This window comes from Pelophylax lessonae (genome assembly GCF_965119305.1).
Source record: "Pelophylax lessonae genome assembly, chromosome: 10".
Taxonomy (NCBI): Eukaryota; Metazoa; Chordata; class Amphibia; order Anura; family Ranidae; genus Pelophylax; species Pelophylax lessonae.
The window spans coordinates 174,715,620-174,738,568 of NC_138777.1; the positions used below are offsets into that span (position 1 = coordinate 174,715,620).

At 41.9% G+C, this 22,949-nt stretch overlaps 1 protein-coding gene across 8 annotated transcripts in view; it reads left to right on the forward strand.

The window, feature by feature from the left end:
- The window catches only part of MARK2 (microtubule affinity regulating kinase 2), a 251,027-nt gene that overhangs the window by 183,477 nt on the left and 44,601 nt on the right, over nt 1–22,949 (forward strand). For 5 of the 8 annotated variants that reach the window (XM_082269939.1, XM_082269941.1, XM_082269938.1 and 2 more), the window contains exons 11-14: nt 6,101–6,213; nt 9,128–9,260; nt 9,372–9,550; nt 14,527–14,624. In XM_082269939.1, coding sequence (XP_082126065.1) covers nt 6,101–6,213; nt 9,128–9,260; nt 9,372–9,550; nt 14,527–14,624 — 523 coding nt within the window. Of the gene's footprint in view, nt 1–6,100; nt 6,214–9,127; nt 9,261–9,371; nt 9,551–14,526; nt 14,625–17,947; nt 18,098–22,949 lie in introns of all 8 variants that reach the window. The other 3 variants (XM_082269944.1, XM_082269943.1, XM_082269945.1) reach the window with 1 other exon arrangement.

Genomic DNA, 22,949 nt, shown 5'->3' on the forward strand with positions numbered 1-22,949 from the left:
AATTAGCATATTGTGATAAAGTTCATTATTTTCTGTAATGTACTGATAAACATTAGACTTTCATATATTTTAGATTCATTACACACAACTGAAGTAGTGCAAGCCTTTTATTGTTTTAATATTGATGATTTTGGCATACAGCTCATGAAAAACCAAAATTCCTATCTCAAAAAATTAGCATATCATGAAAAGGTTCTCTAAACGAGCTATTAACCTATTTATCTGAATCAACTAATTAACTCTAAACACCTGCAAAAGATTCCTGAGGCTTTTAAAAACTCCCAGCCTGGTTCATTACTCAAAACCGCAATCGTGGGTAAGACTGCCGACCTGACTGCTGTCCAGAAGGCCATCATTGACACCCTCAAGCAAGAGGGTAAGACACAGAAAGAAATTTCTGAACGAATAGGCGGTTCCCAGAGTGCTGTATCAAGGCACCTCAGTGGGAAGTCTGTGGGAAGAAAAAAGTGTGGCAGAAAACTCTGCACAACGAGAAGAGGTGACCGGACCCTGAGGAAGATTGTGGAGAAGGTCCGATTCCAGACCTTGGGGGACCTGCGGAAGCAGTGGACTGAGTCTGGAGTAGAAACATCTAGAGCCACCGTGTACAGGCATGTGCAGGAAATGGGCTACAGGTGCCGCATTCCCCAGGTCAAGCCACTTTTGAACCAGAAACAGCGGCAGAAGCTCCTGACCTGGGCTACAGAGAAGTTGAACTGGACTGTTGGTCAGTGGTCCAAAGTACTTTTTTCGAATGAAAGCAAATTTTGCATGTCATTCGGAAATCAAGGTGCCAGAGTCTGGAGGAAGACTGGGGAGAGGGAAATGCCAAAATGCCTGAAGTCCAGTGTCAAGTACCCACAGTCACTGATGGTCTGGGGTGCCATGTCAGCTGCTGGTGTTGGTCCACTGTGTTTTATCAAGGGCAGGGTCAATGCAGCTAGCTATCAGGAGATTTTGGAGCACTTCATGCTTCCATCTGCTGAAAAGCTTTATGGAGATGAAGATTTCATTTTTCAGCACGACCTGGCACCTGCTCACAGTGCCAAAACCACTGGTAAATGGTTTACTGACCATGGTATTACTGTGCTCAATTGGCCTGCCAACTCTCCTGACCTGAACCCCATAGAGAATCTGTGGGATGTTGTGAAGAGAAAGTTGAGAGACGCAAGACCCAACACTCTGGATGAGCTCAAGGCCGCTATCGAAGCATCCTGGGCCTCCATAACACCTCAGCAGTGCCACAGGCTGATTGCCTCCATTCCAGGCCGCATTGAAGCAGTCATTTCTGCAAAAGGATTCCCGACCAAGTATTGAGTGCATAACTGAACATAATTATTTGAAGGTTGACTTTTTTTGTATTAAAAACACTTTTTTTTTTTTATTGGTCGGATGAAATATGCTAATTTTTTGAGATAGGAATTTTGGTTTTTCATGAGCTGTATGCCAAAATCATCAATATTAAAACAATAAAAGGCTTGCACTACTTCAGTTGTGTGTAATGAATCTAAAATATATGAAAGTCTAATGTTTATCAGTACATAAATACAGAAAATAATGAACTTTATCACAATATGCTAATTTTTTGAGAGGGACCTGTATATTGTAGGAGGCATGGTGAGTTTTTGAAGTTGTAATTTTTTCCCACAACTCTTTGCAAAATGAATTTTCTTTTTTTTTTTTAAATAAATTCTCATATTACCAAGTTATTTCTCACACGCAGTATATGCATACTTGCAACTACACCCCAAAATACATTCTGCTACACCTCCTGAGTATGGCGATACCACATGTGTGAGATTTATACACAGCCTGGCCACATACAGAGGCCCAACATCCAAGTAGCACCTCCAGGCTTTCTTGGAGCATAAATTACAAATATCATTTTCTGACAATCTATCACACTTTTGAAGGCCCTTGAGCACCAGGACAATAGAAACGCCCACAAAATTACCCAATTTTTGAAAGCAAACACCCCAACACATAATCTAGGAGGCATTGAGTTTTTTGAACATGTCATTTTTTTCTACAAGTTTTTGGAAAATGTGGAAAGCAAATGAAAACGCTTTTTCTCTTTCGTTCATTGACGGACACAGCTCCATATCTTCTTGACCGATGGATTTATGCTGCCCTCCTGGGCGGAAATTTTTTTTGACCATGCCTATAGTGGTGCAGTCCTGGGGGGGGGGGGGGTATACTCCCACTTCCTGCTATAAGGACTTCAGTTTTTTTCTGTCTAGTCAGGAGTAAGGACCTAGTTCCTTGCTGGGATCTCGGATCCTAGCATTTTTTCCTTTTTAAACAACTTTTTTTTTTTCCTTATTTTCTGTTCCTGTGAGAACTACAATCAACTGCTGGACTGGGCGATGGACTGGATATACTAGATCCTTAGGATGTTCCAAGTCTGGCCAGCGAGGGCGACCCGACCTTAGCTCCACGCTGGGTTGGTCGCGACCTAGCTCCACTTGACGGGGGCTGGCCGGCGAGTTAAATGTCTCACGAGGACGCATAACCCTGGTCACAATCCTAGTCATAACCTGAGTCACAGCCTACCTCCGGCCCGCAGCACCCCCATGCCAAGATGGTGGGTGGTCTGTCTGGAGTGGTGCTCGCCTGGTCCCATGGTGCGGTAAGTAGTGTCCCCCCGCTCCTCTGGTGGCCCCTTGGGGTGGACGTGGGCCCCTCACTGGGTTTGTTGGACCTCAGAGTGCCCTTTCTACCCACTTTATGCTCCCGAGGCAGTTCCATTTGCTCAGTTCCATACCAGGTCTCTACAGAAGGAGATCTTTGTCAAATGGAAAAAGAATCCACAGGCTCCAGATAATCTGATCCTGTTGAGCCAGAGTACAAGGGGAGCCCTGATCTGGTGGCTCCGCTCTCCGGTGGTTCTTTCTCCCCTTGTACTGGACAATGGTCACAACGGATGCCGGCCTCTCCGGATGGGGAGGTGTCTTGGGTACAGGGCCGGCTCAGGGGGTTTGGACTCCAGAGGAGTCCAGTCTGCTGATCAATATGCTGGAAATTCACTATTCCCATGAGCTAATTTTGTTATGCTGGAAATTTGGGTGATCAGGCTTTGCCTAATTCATTGGATGGATCGTCTGCAGGGGCACCTGGTGAGGTTTCAATCTGACAATGCCACGGCTGTGGCATATGTCAATCATCAAGGGTGTTTCATCAACTGTGTCTTAGTATGGAGAATCCCGATGTGTACCTGTTGGTCTCTCGTCTCAACAGGAAGATACAGAGATTTGTAGCAAGGTCTCAGGATCCTTTGGCCGAAACCACGTACGCTCTTGTAGCTCCTTGGAGCCAATATTATCTAATGTACGCATTTCCTCCGCTAACTCTTCTGCTGAGAATTCTGCGAAGGATCGAGGCTGAAGGAATTCCGGTCATCCTAGTGGCACCAGACTGGCCTCGCAGGTCCTGGTACGCAGACCTAGTACAGCTGGTCACCGATCTCCCTTGGAGACTCCCTCTCAGAGAAGATCTGTTAACTCAAAGACCAATCTTCCTTCCTGCTTTAGTCACTGGCTTTGACTGCCTGGCTATTGAAAGCCAGGTGTTAAAGGATAGAGGGGTGTCTGAATTGGTGATTCCTATGCTGTTAAAAGCTAGAAAATCTACTTCTAGGAAGATTTATCATCAAGTCTGGAAGGGGTACATTACTTGGTGTGAGTCTCGGGGGTTCCCCCCATTCCTTCTCGATGTCTTATGTCTTGGAGTTTCTCCAAAGAGAGAAGTAGATCAGCTTGACCTTGGGTACCATCAGGCCAGATATCAGCCCCAGCGATTTTCTTTCAACGCCCGTTGGTCAAAAATTCCTTGGTTCAAACCTTTGTTCAGGGGGTCCGCTACCTGGCTCCCCCTGTGAGGTCTTTGTTGCCTCCATGGGACCTCAATTTGGTGCGGTTGGTTCTTCAGAAACTGCTCTTTTAAAATATTTGTGACACTTTGACACAGAAGGTAGCTTTCTTGGTGGCTATTACTTCTTCGTGCATGGTGTCGGAGCTAGCTGCGTTGTCCTGTCATTCACCTTACCTGGTGGTTCACAGGGACAAGGTGGTGCTTCGTACCTGTCAGTCGTTCTTTCATAAAATCGTCTCTGGTTTACATTTAAATGAAGACATTGTGTTGCCTTCTCTGTGTCCTAAGCCTCAGCATCTTAAAGAGATTGCCTTACATTCTTTGTATATGGTTTGGGCAATTAGGGTGTACCTGGCGGCTACTGAGTCGTTTTGGAAATCAGATTCTCTTTGTCCTTTACAGGTGGACCATGTAAGGGGATGGCTGCTTCTACTGCGACCATTTACAGATAGATCAGACAGACGGTGATGCAGGCCTATTCCATTAGGGTCAGGATCCTCCTCTCCCTATTAAGGGGCATTCTACGAAAGCGCTTAGTGCCTCCTGGGCCTTCCGTCGTCAGGCGTCAGTGATTCGGGTACGCAAGGAGGCCACATGGTTGTCTGTGCACATTTTCACAAAATTGTATAAGCTGGATGTGTTTGGCTGCAAGGTTTTACAGGCCGCTGTTGGAGAGGTTTAGTCCTCTTTGAGTGTTGAGCTCTTGTTTTGCCTGGTTGGCTATGTTTTGCCTTTAGGAAGTGTGTTTTTTTCTTGCTGTTATTACCACCGCTCGGATTGACACTGCTTTGGAATGTCCCTTCGGTCAAAAAGATATGGAGCTGTGTCTGTCGATGAACGAAAGAGAAAACTGAATTTTTGTCTTTCCCGTAAAATGCTTTTTGCTGACGTTCGTTGATGGACACAGCACCAGCCCCTCTATTGAGTTGGCTTTTATGTTCTTCTGACACTGCTTGTTACAAAACTGAATTCCTATAGCAGGAAGTGGGAGTATACTCCCTGGGACTGCCCTATAGGCGTGGTCAAATTTTTTTCCCTGCGTAGTGTCCTACTCCTATGGAGAGCAGCATAAACCCATCGGTCAAGAAGATTTTGAGCTGTGTCTGTCAATGAACATTAGAGATGAGGTTTTTACGGCAAGACAAAAATCTATTTTTTTTTTACCAAGTTGTCCATTTATAAGATATAAGATATTTCTAACACACAGCATGTACATAGCAAAGCTGACACTTTTACACAGCCTGGCCACATACAGAGGCCCGACATTCAGGGGTCTCTGCACCGTTAGGTGCTCTAGGGACATAAAATTACAAATCTAATTTCCTGACTACCCATTACTTTTGTGAGGCACTGTAGTGGCACTGATGTGGCATGGATGAGCACCGATGTGGCAGGCATGAGCACTGACGTGGCACGGACGAGGCACTAACGTGGCACGGATGGGCATGATTGAGGCATTAAGAAGGCAGGGGTGAACCGTGCTGCGGTCTCTCTCCTCTCCTCGTGCACTGTACTGATCACTGTGTACAGCGTGCAAGAAGAGGAGATAACCAGTTTACAACTGATCGCTCCGTTATTGGACTGAGCGATCATGTGGTAAAGGGCAGCTGTCATTGGCCCTTTACCACAATTCGTGATGTGCCGGGTCCCGTGGACGCGCGGGAAGTGCATTTCTGGGAGGACGTAATTTTACGCCCTCCCAGAATAAGCTGACCGCGCTGTAGCCGTCATTTAGCTATGGACCGGTCAGCAAGTGGTTAAACCCCTAACTTAATTCAAGTGGTAGTTTCTTTATACCTGTCATGGTATGCTTTTAATTTGAGTGCAGCGATTTTGTGTTCACCCACTTTTCTATTCATAAAAATCCAGCTGGACAATATGTCTGGAGAAGATATTGCCTATGGCAGAATTTTGCATTTAGTTTTTTTTTTTTTTGCAGCAGATAAAGAGGATTATTTTCATGCTTTTTCAATCTATTAGAAAAGCATTGCGTTGCTTTAGACCTTGTTCAGAAATGCATCATAGTCTAAAATACTGCTAGTGAAAAACATTGTTAGAATAGGATCAGAGTAATGAAGCAATGTAGGTATTTGTGGTTTGTATATATATATATATATATATATATATATATATATATATATATATATATATATATATATATGTATATATATATTCTTCTGATTTATTAATCTTTTTTCTTTATTTTTTTATTTTTATTTTTTTAACACAGAGTTGATGGTGTCTATGGGCTACTCCCGAGAGGAAATCCAGGACTCACTTTTAAATCAGAAGTTTAATGAAGTCATGGCCACCTACCTGCTGCTTGGGTATAAGTCATCTGAGGTACTAGGCACGCAACATTGTTGTGTTTAAAATGTTTTAAGGTAGTTACATTTATTGTAAAATGCACAAATGCACAATGTTTTGGATATTTTGGGTTCAGATTTCTTTTTCTTGAGACAAACCATCACTGATAAGTGACACTAGCTACACTAGCAATGTGCATGTTAATATTTAAAAATTTTCTGGGAGAGAGAAGTCTTTTTTTTGGAAGCCTAGATAAAATATACTAAATGGTGAAGCCAAGATTTTAATTAAGGATCCATAATGTAAGTAATGATCAAACGTATGATTTTTTTCCTTCAACATTGCTATCTAGGTTTTGTTAGATTCATCTTAAAGCGGAGTTCCACCCAAAAATGGAGCTTCCACTTTAAGGCCTCCTGACCCCCTGACATGCAACATTTGGCATGTAATTATTTTGGGGGAGAAGCGGGTACATAGATTTGACAGGTACCCGCTTCCTAGGCTGCTCAAGCGTAAGTTCTCCTCTTCCCCTCCTTCCCTGCAATCTTCTGAGACACGTCACAGGTCCCAGAAGATTGCCCGTCCACTGAGGATGCATAGCGCGACTCGCGCATGCACAGTGCGCACCCGGCTGTGAAGCCGCAAGCTGTCACAGCTGGGTGCGCACATGATGCCAGCGCCACGGGAGGAAGAGGGAGAGAACCGAGGCTCCCGCCAGCTGCATCGCTGGTCAATGGGACAGGTAAGTGTGTGTGTTTATTAAAAGTCAACAGCTACACTTTTTGTAGCGGCTGACTTTTATTAAACACAAAAATGGGTGGAACTCCGCTTTTCACTCAGTAAAGGAAAAAAATATAAATCTGAGCATTAATTACGAGTGCTGTGAATGCAATTCCTGGTTTATTATTCATGCTTAGTGATAATTGGGTTTAAACGGATCAGTAAACACTGGTATTTGATTCTGTGTTTTTATAACTTTGACCCTTTTTTTTTTCCGTTTTTTTGTAAAACGTGCATGTACCCGAACGTTAAAATATTTTTGAGAATTTTTGCCACCATGTCGCAATAGCTAATTTGCACATAAAACCTTCCACACCCTTCCAGGGCAACATACAAGAGGAGGGTAGCTGGGTGCTCTTTGGCAATGGGTTGGCGCTTCGATGCACCTATATTGAATAAAGAAAAAATGTGTGTTTTTATACATTTTTGCTTTTGAAGCCTGCAATACATGCAACTGAGATCAGCGCATTGCAGGTGCAATACACAAGCTCCTGCAAACTGTTCCCCAAGCTCCAGGTCTGTATAGAGGTGCTGACCTTTGATTATGAGGATGGAGCACCAGCAGTGATCATTGTATTATGACAGTGAGGAATTGTTAATAACAAGGAAGGAAGATCGATTGGCTGAAATGGTGGGAATGGGACTACAAAGGGATAAACTATTATTATTATTATACAGGATTTATATAGCACCAACAGTTTGCACAGCGCTTTACAATATAAAGGGACATAATACATAAACCAAAATCTCTGCTTGATTAGCGCATGCAGCCTTTGGGCTGTGTCGCTGATCAGTGTATTCTGATGGCAGGAAAGTCTTGCTGTCAGAATACAAAGACACAGCAGGGAGGATCCCCCCATCTACCGCAAATGTAAGGATGGGGAAACTGGCTCGGTTTTTTCATTTAGCCAGCTGGTTGAATGAAAAAACTGAGTAATGTATGGCCAGCTTTAGACAAGGTTCTACCTTTAGGTATCAAAACGCACTCCACTAGATCAGTTGTTGCTTCATTGGCTTTTCAGCATCAGGCCAACCTTTTTCAGTATTGCAAGGTGAATATTCAGACCTCATCTAATGCCAGCTTTGGTCCTAAGATGGTTCAGGTGGCTTTTGTGAGCGTTATCGAGCCACTCTGTAATCTTTTATTTACATGGACATATTGGCATTTTTTTATTGCTATGTTTCCTGCCCCTCAGTTGGATTGATTTTGGACTTACCTATGTTCCTAGAATACTCATCCGGTGTCCCCTAATGTTAGACTAAGGAAATAGGATTTTTGACCTACTTTAGAGTTCCTTTTTTGAAGTACAGTAAGGGGCATCCGCTCCTACTAAATCTGAAGCATGATTGGGAGAGGGTATACTAGGAGATTTGTTTGTCAGTGTCCAATCTCCTAAAAACCGCAGCATAACCTCCATGTGGCTGAATTACTCATCCTGTGTCCCTTAATGCAGTGGTCCTCAACCCTGGTCTACAGGGCCCACTAACAGGCCAGATTTTAAGTATTACCTTGGGGAGATGCAGACTAGAGTACTGCAATCACTGAGCAGCAAATAATATCACCTGGGATGTATTTCAGTTATCTTGCAAATCTGGCCTGTTAGTGGGCCTTGTAGGCCAGGGTTGAGGACCACTGCCTTAATGTATTCCAAGAAAAGTATTTTTTGGTAAATCAAAAATCCCATTGTTTGGCGGCAGTAATTTAATCAGAGATTAGCCAATTTTATGGATAATGTGTCTGACAGAAGAGTCTGTCATCGCCACACATCCACACCTCTCCACCCCCTGTCACCATCACCACAACCAACCAGTGTCTAGTTTGCTTGTTCTAATCAGTCTTCGGATCCGGAAAAGGCACAAACAATGGTTAATGGGAAGCCAATGCAGAGGTTTTCAGAATAAGGTTATTCAAACAGCAAAGGTAATAAAAAAAATAAAATAAAAAAAAACGCTTTAAGTAGTGTGTGAGCTCTAGCATCGCAGACTTTAGCAAGCGTAAACACATAATTCACATAATTATTATAATGAAGGCCTATATAGGAAATGTGTGATAAATGTCAGTTTTTGCAAAAAAGATATTGTTTGTGAATTATTTTATTTGTTAACATTTTCTTGAATATCAAAGCTGCATGAAGTAGAATCTGAATAGGCTTCCATGTGTTCCCCCTAGCTGGACAATGAAAACATGACCCTCAAACCTAGACCGACTCCAGATATCACCAACAGTACAGCGCCTTCGCCTGCTCACAAGGTACACCGCAGTGTATCTGCCAATACCAAACAAAGAAGACTAAGTGACCAGGGTAGGTTTTTTACTATATTAGTATTCTGAACAAAGTTTGTTTTCTTTATGAATAAGGAAATTAGGATTTCATTAAATGCCCTCTTTTTGTATATTTGTGTTTTGGTTTTAGCTGGACCAGCTATCCCGACATCAAATTCCTACTCCAAAAAGACCCAAAGTAACAATGCTGAAAACAAGCGACCTGACGAGGAGCGAGAGAGTGGTCGTAAATCCAGTAGTACAGTTAGGGTACCACCTAGTCCCTTATCCGGGCTTGAGAGGAAGAGAACCACTCCAACCCCCTCTACAGTGAGAAGCATAAATGTTTTAGTATTTCACAACTTTATTTTGAGAAGTCTTTATAATAGTATTCCATGTAACATTATGTTAAGCATTATGTATCTTTGTCTTGCCTGTCTTTGATGTTAAAAGTAAGTTTAAATGTTCAAATCCATTTTCTTTTTTAAATGTCTTTGTAAATTTCACTTTTATGTTGTGTAACCTAGATGTAAGTAGTTGGTTGCACGGATTGGCACCAGCATCCCTCACAGAATCAAAAGTAGTAGACCAAACATAAATGGGACTTTTAAAGGCAAAACTTTTTTTCATTTTGGATAGAGTAAGGGAGGGTTATAACTTATAACCCTTGCCATTTTTTTTTTTTTTTTTTACATCTGAGCCCCTAAACAAAAGTGAGGGGAAATACCTCCAAAGTGAGAAACCCTGGTTGTTGCCAGGGTCATCAGATTTTCCCTCTGTTCCTGTTTCAAGGACAACCCAAAATTTTGGGTTTTGTTTTACCACTTTTGGTGAAAATGGTAAACAGGACAAATGCAGATGGCAAATCTCCCGAATGGAGGCACAGACAGGTGTTCTAATCCATCTCCACTCTATCCAAAACTAAAATTTTGCCTTTAGATATACTGTAAGGTGCTCTCAATGCAATGCAATTTTTGGCTACCTAGAGGCGTTCTTTACACAGATGGTGTACAGAATGCCCCAAAGTATATCATTTCCTGCTTGTGTGATTGGCTTACTGATTTTCCCAGAATCTGCAAAAAGATACAAATTCAATTTTGAGCATCCTCTGCAACATAAATGCCATTTTTGGTGATATACTCCCAGAGGGAAATCACTTCTAAAGGGATGCAGACCCTGCAAGTTTCCTCATTGGAGCCCTGCAGGTGTTGCAGCTAGTTCATAATTATGAAACCACTTCCATACAGATTCACTCAGCACACAGACACAGACAAAGCGCTTCTTCTCCAGAATAACAAAAGGTAGGAGACTGCAACAAAGTTTGTTAAAATCCTTGCAATGTACATATATCACCCAGAGGGGAATATTTATCAGCAGAAGTGTTTACTCTTTAAAGTAACATTCTGGCCACCAAATGCCCATACATTAACAAAAATTCATAAATATGACTAAAATTAAAATAATTATTACACAGTTTGCCATCTTTATCCCCACGCTTCAGTAAGTTACTCATGTTAATTTATATTTTATCTTTTTTCAGAATCTTGCATGCTGATAGTTAGGGGGTTTGGTAGTCCCTAAACCCACAGAACGAGTCGCAAATCTGCCGTTGGCCCCACAATTCTATCAGCATGCAAAATTCTGAAAAATATGGAGTATAGAAAATGAATAGATGAGTAATATTCTTAAAGGAGTTGTAAAGGCAGAAGGTTTATCTTCTTAATGCATTCCATGTATTAAGATAAAATCCTTCTGTGTGCAGCAGCCGCCCTCAGCCCCTCCTAATACTTACCTGAGATCCCTCTCTGTCCAGTGATGTTCACGAGTTCTTGGCCGTCCTGGGACTCTCCCTCCTGATTGGCTGAGATACAGCCACGGCGCCATTGGCTCCCGTGGCTGTCAAAGTCAGTAAGCCAGTCAGAAGAGAGAGGGGGTGGGGTTGAGCAGCAGCACCGTGTCTGAATGGACACAAGGAACTGCAGCTCAGGCTCGGGTGCCCCATAGCAAGCTGCTTGCTGTGGGGGCACGCGTTAGGAGGGAGGGGCTAGGAGGAGCAACAAGGGACTCGAGGAGGATCCAGGCTGCTCTGTGCAAAATTAACTGCACAGAGGAGGTAAGTATAATATGTTATGTTATTTTAAGAAAAAAAAAAAAAAAAAGATTTTACAATCACTTTTGTGTAGAAGACGTGGATGGAAAACTGTCAAATTATTTTAACTGTAGTCAAATTTAGGATTTTGTGTTATGAATGTTATGCACTTTAAGGATCTAATGATCTGCTTTTTAAATGTACAAGAATAAAAACATAAGTTTTAATCACATTTTATGTCCTATGGATGTACCGATCGGTATCGGCATTGGTGCTGATAGAGTATTTTCACAAGTAAAAATGCTCCTGATACCGAAAACCAATACTTTGCAGTGTGATTTGCGCCCATGCAAAATGAATAGGAGAAAATCACACTGCAAGGAACCGCATGCAATTTTAACAGGAATGCGGTGCAATTTTCTGTCTGAATTGCATGCAGTTTCCCACACCGCTCCTGTGTGAGCCCATGCTGAAATTACTATGACGAGACTGGGTTCACACAGGAGCAGGGGGAAAACCGCATGCAATTCGGACAGGAATCATCACATCGCATATGATTCTATGCAGTGTGATTTAAGCCCATTCATTTTATATGAACGCATATTGCAATGCAAAGTATATGTACTGTGTATCGGCAAGTACTTGACCAAAAGGATCTGTACTCACACTCGCTGGTATCGATGCATCCCTAGTATGTGCTAAACATGCGAGAGCACCTAAAAAAAGTCTGTTTGTTGCATAAGAATCCCAAATCCCTTTTCCTTTTGTCTTCCGTACGGAAAAAAGACCATCAAAAGAAAACTAGTTTTAGTTTTCACTTTGATATTGGTTGGTTAGAAGACCCTCTCATAATGTTTTAATACTGAGGAAGTCCAAATTGACACTTCTGACCTATGAATGATCACAAGTATTTTTAATGCCGGCAGTTAGTGTTCACCTTTTTATGGACTTTTGCCACAAACCTTTCTATGCACTGTCATTAATACATTGACATTAATGAGCTCTGTTTTGCAAAAGAGTGCTTATTTTTCAGCTGCCCATTTTATTACCCTGCACTCACCATCCTGCCATCTGTATAGGGGAGGGCAGTGGAATAAGCAACAAAAAAGTCAATGTTTTTACAAAACGGAGTGCTGCATGCTAGTATATTGAAGATACTGTGATGCATAGGGAGGTTTGTGGCAAACTACCAATGATCATAAATTAATCTGTTTAATGTGTCTTCTGCAACAAATTCACAAATCCTGAGTTTCATAAGCCTGTGTAGCATATATATCAAGTCCTATCCACACTTTTTTTTTTTTTTTTTTTTTTCAAGAAGTGAAAGTAATGGGCCATACACACTATAAGATTTTCTGAAGACTTTTTCCTTTAGACTTACCAAAACCATATAATATGAGGTCAAACCTAACCACTTTCAATTTGTATGCAATCAGGCAGGCCCTTGCACTACATAGAAAAGGTAAATCTGAAGGAAATCTAACCACAAAAGTTGGATAGTGTGTATCCAGCTTAAGGCTGGCCATAAATGGATCCACTTTTTTCATCAGCCATCCACACAAGTGAGGCGGATGGAGGAATCCTCCCCACTGAGCTATTGTATTCTAAAAGTGGGGACTCTGCTGTCAGAATCCATTGATCAGTGCTGCAGCAGCTGATGGAATGAATGTTTTACAATGGTCCTGTTTGAAAGAAGAGATAGATCGAATTCTGTCGAGTGGAAGAGGCCATGGATTAAACAAAATTTGGCCGGTCCCTGCAGAACCAGCAGAATTTCGATCCATCTATGGTCAGCTGTAGAGCCTGTGTTGATAAGCTTTAGGCTTGTGTTGATGGCAATAGTTTGACATGCTTCCGAGGTCAATAAGAATACATTGGTAGGTGCATTTTACCTGCATTTTACTTTCTCCCCTCATTTAAACTGCTTCTAGCGGGTTTCACATACCCATAGACTTCTATGGGAATGCAAAATCAATTTGTTGTGAACAAAAGCCTGCCAATACAAGCCTAAATCCACAAAGACAGGCATTCTTGTCAAACCCATGCAGTTGAATTCAAAATGCAGCATTTGACAAGAAAAAGCTGCATTTTACGTGCTTTAGATGCATATCAATAGGATATTCTGGGTCTGACCAAATGCAGTGGAAAGCAGTTCAAACACAGCCTCTGAACTGTCCACTACACTACTCCATTGATGTTAATGGAACTTTGCTGACCTGCATTTGAGAACAACACCCATCTATGTGAGCCCCAACACAGAACTTGTTTCAGAGGTTTCCTTTCTTCTGGTCTGTTGAAACCTTTGTCGCAGAAATGGTGTGAATACACGATTAGAATATCGCCCGATCATTTGACCACCGACTTTTGAAAAAGTATTTGTCGGTAGAAAACGTTGCCAACATACACGGTCCGAATATCGCCCGACCGTTGCCCGCTGACCATCGAAACAGTGTTCGTCGGTCGAAAACGTTGCCAAGAACGTATATAGATTTAAACTGAACGACCTCAACACCAACGTATAGAATATCGTTCTTTCGCAAACGAGACGACGGAATTTTTTGGGTTTTTCAAACAGTATTTTTGTTCACAATATCGATATCGCTCATTGATGGCTGGACATTAACGATGTAGAATATCGGCCGATCGCTCGCTGAACGGAAATTTTCGGCCGATTTTCTTATCGTGTATTCCGGCCATTAGTGAGAGAAAACCTCTCTAACAGAGTCCAGATCATATCTGATAGTTTCCTTACACACTATCTAAAACAAAAACAAAGTTTTGGCTGGGCATACACTTTTACTGGTTGCATGTTACAAAGTCCTTCATCAAGGATTAGTAGCACTGATTAGTTGTCTTGTAGTAGCATGAAAATAAACTTACAATATAGCTAAGGGTATAGCTCCAAGGATAACTGGGATGTTCCTGAATACAGGTGGAACATTCCGATTAGAGTTGCTTTGGAAATATCTGTGTTCCAGGTGGTTCCCATTTGCTATGTATTAATCTTTGAACCCCTGGTTTTCCATCCCTAAGCAGCACAGGCAAAATTGTCCACTAGAAAACCTTTTATGCAATGCATGATTAGAAAGTTAAGCTATGGATTCATTCTGCTGACATGCACTTGTAACTGAAATACCAAATTTTAATGGACATAGCCTTGACATGCAGAAAGTTCTATATTTTTTAAACCCATTTCTTGTTCTTTTTGCTCCTATAGAACAGTGTGCTGTCCACTGGCACCAACCGTAGTCGAAATTCTCCTATGCTAGACAGAGCAAATGCTGGAACTGGGTCTGTTCAGAATGGCAAAGACAGGTAAGAGTATTTTATACATAACTACTATGATCCTACACTAACACAACCTAAAACTAAGATCTTCTTAACCACTTAAGCCCCGGAAGATTTTACCCCCATTCCGACCAGGGGGTATTTTGCGATTCGGCACTGCGTGACTTTAACGGACAATTGCGCGGTCGTGCGACGCTGTACCTAAACGAATTTGGCGTCCTTTTTTTCCCACAAACAGAGCTTTCTTTTGGTGGTATTTGATCACCTGTGCGATTTTTTGATCACGCGCTATAAACAAAAAAAGAGCGTCAATTTTGCAAAAATAGCAATATTTTTCACATTTTTTTATATGAAATTCCCCAAAAAAAAATTTAAAAATCAAATTTTTTTTACTTTTTCGGCCAATTTGTTTTATGCTACCTATGTTTGGTAAAAAAAATCGCAAAAAGCGTATTTTGATTGGTTTGCGCAAAAGTTATCGCGTTTACTAACAAAGGGAAAGATTTCTGTCATTTTTGTTGTTTTTTTTTTTAACGTGTAATGGCGGCGATCTGCGATTTTTTTTGCGGTACTGCGACATTGGGGCGGACAGATCGGACCCTTGACTGACATTTTTGACACTTTTGGGGTTACCAGTGACATTTCTACAGTAATCAGTGCTATATATATGCACTGTTACTGTAAAAATACACTGGTAGTGAAGGGGTTAACTTTATTTGGGAGGGAGGGGCTGTGTGTATCCCTAGGGGCGTGCTTTCTACTGTGATTGGCTGGGGCTTGAGCTGTATGGACACTGATCAACGGATCTACATACTAGATCCGAGTGATCAGTATCCTAACAGCAAGGAGAATGACAGGCAGCTTGTTTACACAGGCTGCCTGACATTCTCCCTCTCCCCCGCCGATCGCCGAGTGACCGGCGGACATCGGGTCCGCCGGTCACACGCGCGGGGGGGTCCGTGACCACGCGGGAGCGGGAGCGCGCCTCCGGGGGCGCGCGCTCGCTCCCTAGACCCTCACAAGCTAGTGACGTAGCCCTACGTCACTTTGCCTGTGAGGGGCTGACTGCCGACGTAGATCGGCGTTAGGCAGTCGGCAAGTGGTTAAAAACATTGTTTTTTGAGTTTATAACTTCAGAATCCACACATAGCTTTTCACATATAATGCCATTCTAGCTTCAGTCACTTAAGTGTTTTGCCACAATAATTTTTTAAAAAGTTATCCTTAGGCAGAGGGCATATTAAGGCTGAACTCCATGAATTATATTTTTGAATACTTACATTTGACCAATTTTATTGACAGACTTTCTATGAATGGCAGATGTGCCGTGTGAGCAATTGCCTGTGGTCAGTGTGTAGAGGGGAAGCAACATTGCATAGAACCAAGAAAACCACACTTCTTATTGTATATAAACAGACATGTATTATGTAGCGCAAAGCAGGAGAAATGTGCTATAAATGTCAATGGTCGGTATATTAAAGTCCTTGACTTGGTACCTCTTTGTGATATGGGATAGTCCAGATAAACGTCAGAGGGGGGATGCTGGTCCACTGTTCAGGGCCAGCCTTGTGTAGGGGAGCAGAAGCAATCTCCAGAGCATGCAAAAGAGAAAAATACAGGCGCCTGAGTGTAGACTGTAAACTCATTTAATGAAGATGAATTAAAAAATAGCTCGCATGGGGAAAGATAAAAGCAGGCATATCTTTGACTTTGATCCTCCCGTGTTGTGAGGTGATCCGGTGCTCGCACTGGAGCTGTCACTGCCTTTGGCAATGCTGTCTCTGTCTTCTGGATGGCAGAGAGAACAGGAGACATGCTTGGACCAAGGGCTGGACTGCAGCGCTGGCAGTAGTGAAGCTATTGGCGTGCTCGCGATGTGTTTCAGAGCATGCGCACTTGGGAAAGTTCGTGCATGCTCCTTTGTCAAGCTTGATGACGTAATTACGGCAAGCGCTGAGGTCCAGCCTGCGTCCCAGCCCTCGGTCCAAGCGCGTTGCCTGTTCTCCCTACCATCTGGCTGGTGGAGACAGCGTTGCCAAAGGTATTGACAACCCCAGTGTGATCCCCGGACCACCTCACAACACCGGACGATCAGAGCCAAAGATATGCAAGCTTTTATCTTCCCCCATTTGAGTGATCTTTTAACCTCCCTGGTGGTAATCTCGAGTGTGGCTTGGGTTTAATTTTCAGTACCAAAAGAGGTAACCCCCGAGCCACACTCGGGGTTACCCTGTAGTGAAACTTACCTTGTCCCTATGATCCCCTGATGTCCTCCCGCTATGTCCTCCAGCTGATGCCGGCATCCGGGTTCACTTCCCTGCGAGTGCCCTGAAGCAGGGGGGCGGGAAATTAAAAAAAAAAAAAGTACACAAAACATGACATGATGCATTGTAATCTTTTAGGATTACATTACTGTATCAAACCATTTCGCCTCAGTTTTGTCCCTAGTGCTTTGTCCAGTGCCCTGCCTGCACTTTTACTGTGTTATTCTTTTTACTTTTATTAATAATTTTTAAAAATTCATTAATTTATTATTCATTTATTAATACTTTAGTAATAAATTTTATTCACTTTTACTGTTTTATCCCTAAGAATTACAGGCCTACAATATAAAACAGATTTCAATGCAAAACAATGTACCGCTTTGACATTCAAAAATACTGACATAATCAGACCGCCAGGGAGGTTAATGTGTCCCAATTAAATTTGTTTACAGTCTACACTCATTTGAGCCTGTATGTTTCTCTTTCTCGTGTGTGTATAATGCAGCCCACTACAGTGATTTACCGCAGCACTACGGATATCGTATATGCATACTTATATCAAGCCAAGCTGGCCAATGTAATTATGCAAAAATATAATTCCTGAAGTTCAGCGTTCATGTTTTTGCTCAGAGGAAATCATCTTTCAGATCCTGCTGGAATTATATTTGAGGCTTGATACAGCTAAATAACCTTTGAGTGGGATGTATTTATTTTTCCCTATGCATGCACCACTCAAGAAGTTCTGAATTACTTTGCAGCATTATGAACAGCAGCAGTTTTTGCAAAACATGCACATATGCCTTCTGGAATTTCTGCTTTTTCCTGTGTTTCACATTGACCCGGTTGTCCATTTGTCTTGCATTCACCGTCTGGGTCATGTAAAAAGACATGTTCATATGTAAGGCTTTCCATAACAGAATATATGGAGTCATGCTATGTCTGTTTTCAGTGTCATTATTTCCTTCTATCTTTGCGAAAACCCATTTTTGGTAGAAAATGTCCTCTTTCCTTCCTCGCTTTCTCCTTTTTGTTAGTCTGTGCATCCATATCCTGTTTTGTATCTCCACATCCACCCTCCACTCCCAGTTTCTCCACGCCTGGTTCCCGTGCCTCCACTGCTTCTGCCCCAGCCACCTCAGCCCGGACCCGCCAGCACCAGAAATCCATGTCTACATCTGTGCATCCCTCCAAACCCACACCCTCCTTGGAAGGCAGCTGTGACTCGTACAGACAAAGGCAAGTTTAAATATGGGAAGGAGAAGTATAGGGATAATTCAGAATAACTCTTCTTAGTATATTAAGGGTAATAGATTAGTATATTAAGGGTAATAGAATGTTTAGTGATGTTTAGAGTTCCAATACATAATGTCTGATTATGGTTCATAAAAGTATGTGTTCATAAATAGAATGTTAAAGGTCTCCTTGCTTGTTTGGGGTGTTTTTTTTTTTTTTTTGGTACGTGTGCGAAGACCTCATGCTGTAGTAAAAAAAAAAAAAAAAATCTACTGCTTTATTAAAGATAAAAATATACTCCCAAAAATGTGTAAAAAGCACATATAGTCCAAGGAGAACAAGCCCACTGCATCACAAACTAATCCCAGAAGGAATGCATAGATGAGCAGCCACATCCCTTCTGGGATTAGTTTGTGTTGCAGTGGGCTTGTTCCACTTGGACTATATGTGCTTTTTAACATATATTTTTGTGAGTATATTTTTAGCTTTGTTTAATAAGTAAATTTTTTTATTACACCATGTGTTCTGCACTGTTTTCCCCTTGCACCAATTTGTTTCTTACAGGTGTAAGTTCCCTCTCCCTGATATCAGCAGCATTCCTCTTAGTGTTTAGTGCATTGTTGTCTAGTGTTTTGGCTACCCGCTTATATGTGCTTTTTTCCTATTTATGTACATAGTGTTACATGCCATCCACCATATATTTACTCATTGAAGCATTGCCTAAAAAGGCATTGTGGCTTACACCAGGGGGCAGTATAGCACAGTGAGCTGAGTTATTTTTGGGATGAGGTTTTGATTGGTTTAACCACTTCAATACAGGGCAGTTACACCCCCTTCCTGCCCAGGCCAATTTTCAGCTTTTAGCGCTATTGCATTTTGAATGACAATTGCGCAGTCATGCAACACTGCACCTAAACCAAATTTATGTCATTTTTTTTTCCAACAAATGGAGCTTTCTTTTGGTGGTATTTGATCACCGCAAGGTTTTTTTCTTTTTTGCTACACAAATAAAAAAAGACTGAAAATTAAAAAAAAAAAAAAAAAAAATCTTTTGGTTTAGGTTATAAAATTTTGTAAATAGATAAGTTTTTTTCCTGCACTGATGAGGCCGCACTGATGAGCACTGGTGGGCGGCACTGATTGTAATGATGGGCACTGGTGGGCGGCACTGATAGATGGCAATCATGGGCAGCTCTGATGGGGAGGACATTGAAAGGGTCCCTGAGCCCTGATTGCCATCCCTGGTGGCCATGGGTGGGCAATCCCTGGTGGCTGTAGTGGCACCCCCCAAGGGTCTGTACTGGTAATCAATGCTCTGATTACCAGTGCAGACCCACCCCTGTAAGGAGAGCCGCAGATCGGCTCTCCTCTACTCGTGCCTGTCAGGCACAAACTCAGGAAAGCCGATCAATGGCTCTTCCTATTTACTATGTGACCAGCTGTGATTGGACACAGCTGGTCACATGGTAAAGAGCCTATGTCAGTCAGAGATGCGGTGACTCAGAGTGGGGGCACGGTGTGGAAGAGGGGGGCGCGCAGTGCGCTGTATCCTGCTGGACGTCATATGATGGCCAGTCAGGATAATACAACCACTTTGCCCCTGTCAATCCACTTTAGGGCGGGCAGCAAGTGGTTAATGTGTTACTTACAGTGCTGATGCCTTTTTAACCACTTAAGGACCAGAAGGATTCCCCCCTTAATGACCAGGCCATTTTTTTGTGATACGGCACTTCATTACTTTAACTGGCAATTGCGCGGTTGTGCGACGTTGTACCCAAATAAAATTGATGTCCTTTTTTTCCCACAAATAGAGCTTTCTTTTGGTGGTATTTGAACGCCTCTGCGATTTTTATTTTTTTGTGCTATAAACAAAAAGCTACAATTGTGAGAAAAAAAAAACAAAAAAAAAGTGTTTTTACTTTCTGCTATAAAACATTCCCAAAAAATAAAAAATCCACTTTTTTCATCATTTTTAGGCCAACATGTACTCTGCCACATATTTTTGGTAAAAAAAAATCCTAATAAGTGTATATTGATTGGTTTGCGCAAACCTTATTGCGTCTACAAACTAGGGGAAAGATTTGTCATTTTAAAAAAAATAATAATGACACTGGCGATCAAAGGGCATGGGTGGGCAATCCCTGGTGGCTGTAGTGTAGTGATGTGTGCCTAGGGGATGTTTTCTAACAGTGTGGAGGTTGTATTCACTTGGTGAACACAAGAGACCTGTGTTCCTAAATAGGAGGAACACAGGATCCCATCACTGACAGAACGGAGGTCTGCCTTGTTTACATCGGCATACCGATGTTCTGTAACCATGGGGAGCAATCGCGTCCGCCGGATCCGCTCATTTGCTCCCCCTCTAGCCAATCGGCGCGCGCCCGCCCCCACTAACTGCTACATGAAACGAGGTACCTGTATGTCGTTTCGCGTAACAGAGCCGACCAACCGCAGTATAAATACGGCGGTTGATTGGCAAGTGGTTAACCTTTCTTTCATTCTGTTGAACGCTGCTACTATTGCAGTTGAGGGATCCTTCAAGCATTTGAATAATTGTAAAACATATATATACACACACACTGTACATACTGACAACTTTAAGATATTTATAATAATTAGTGCCTACAGAGTAGTATACTTGAATTGGAACACAGGAAAAATTTTACTTTTTTTTTCTTTTTCTTTTTTTTATTAGAATTTAACAAAATATCAATAGATGTTCTTTGAAAAAAGTAAACTGCTGACAACAAATGTCTTATAAAATTGACACGGTGTATTCGTCTTAATGATATCAAAAATTAAGGCTTTTCATATGGAAAAAGTAGACACAAACCTATTGTTTCAAATGCATAAAATTTAGAATCTGGCATTGCAGATTAGGTTTCAATAATTAGAACCTGCTTAGTATGCTGGTGGATCCCGTCATATTTAAACCTCCGCTATCTAGGGTCTCATGTTGACGTGGAAAGGTCAATAGAGCTTTTTAAGGACCCCAGAAAAAGGTTGTATTCCGACAAGGGATTTAAAAAGATTGCTAAATTATTTGAAATCAGTCTTACCACTGTAAGAAAAATAACCAATTGGTGCAGATTTCAAACAACTGCTCATTTGTCAAGGACTGGCCGGGACAGTAAATTTAACCCAAAAAGTGACTGATGCTAAAAAGTCTCAAATGACACCAACGGTTCAGGTAATTGTTCAGGTAATTGTTGAGGTCATTTGAGGTCAAAGTGCATATATCTACTCTGGGGTAAGACACTGCTCAAAACCGACCCAGTGCTTAAGACGTGGATATGGCTGTGTATGGCCCGAGGCTTGGTCACAGTGTCCATCTGAAGAACTGGGTCGGTTTTGGGAGGTGTCTTACCCCCATATGCCATGTTCCCACTTTCTGAATACCGGTGGGAACATCTGTTATCCTCCAGCTTCGAGCGACCCTCGAGTCCACACAGGATCACAGTGCATATTTCTGCTAGTGTATTAATATCACTGAGAAAAGTGCAGTAAACATCCTAAATAATGTGTACATTCCTCATAAAATAAATCTTCCATTAAATATATACATATACACTGCTCAAAAAAATGAACACTTTGAAAACACATCAGTTCTAAGTGGGGAAAAATATCATGCTGAATATCTATACTGATTTGGACTGGGTAATGTGTTAGGAACAAAAGGATGCCACATCGTTTGATGGAAATGAAAATGATCAACCTACAGAGGGCTGAACTCAAAGACACCCCAAAAATCAAAGTGAAAAAATGATGCAGCAGGCTAGTCCATTTTGCTGACATTTCATTGCAGCAACTCAAAATGTTACTCTGTGGTTTTCTATGGCACCCTAGTGCTTGTATGCATGCCTGACAATGTCAGGGCATGCTCCTTTTGGCCATAGAGATGAGTGGCCATTTTTCCTCCGCTCATCTCTGTAACCAGCAGCCGCAAACGCTGGATCAGTTTTGCTCAGCCATCTTTAAAATGCACATTTTTAGGAAAAATACATCTTAATAAATTGTTGTGGTGCACACAAACACTAAATACTCTATTGTAAAATATATGATGTAATTAGATACATGTCACGTTTTAAAATGGCACATGCCCATGGAATGGCGACAAACTATGGTACATTAAATTAGCCATAGTCAACATTTTGAAAGCCTTTACTGGTTGCCAGTTTAGAGTTAAACAGGAGGAAAGGTGTTGGAAATATTGCTCTCACTCACATGTGTGGTGCAATAACTGCTTACATATGCATACAGGACCTACGTCTGCGTTCATATTTTGAAATTTTTTCAAATTTTATTATTTATTTTATTACATTTTTTATGTATGAGTTTTGTTACTATCACAAGGAATTAACACCATCCCTTTTGATAGCATGGGTAGTGACGAGTACATCTGTCTTAGTCCCCAGGCCTCTCCTCTGCCCTCCAAAGCAGCCGATCAAACCAAGAAACAGCCAAAACCAGAAGTGACAAAATTTATGTCGCTTCCAGCTTCATACTCCATAGACATGATGATGAATGGGATGTTAATCCTTCGTCTCTATGGTCAGCCGGGGCAAAATGCCCACAGGGAGCCGGGCTCCCCTGTGGGATGAGAGAGCTTGGAAACAGCCATGCAGGGTGGGGGGCACACTTCTGCTGCTTGTAAAAGTGATTGGGTGGCTGTTTAACCTCTTGGTTCACATTTTCAAGAAACTGCATCACCAGCACTAAAGAATATGAGGATCACCTTTGCTGCAGCCATGTTAAGAGTCTAGGCCCTAGAGGAATAGTAAACTGCTAGTAGGTGGCATTTAACATAAGGGGTGCCACACTTTTAAAGGTCTGCTCGTTTTCTTGTTCTCTGTAC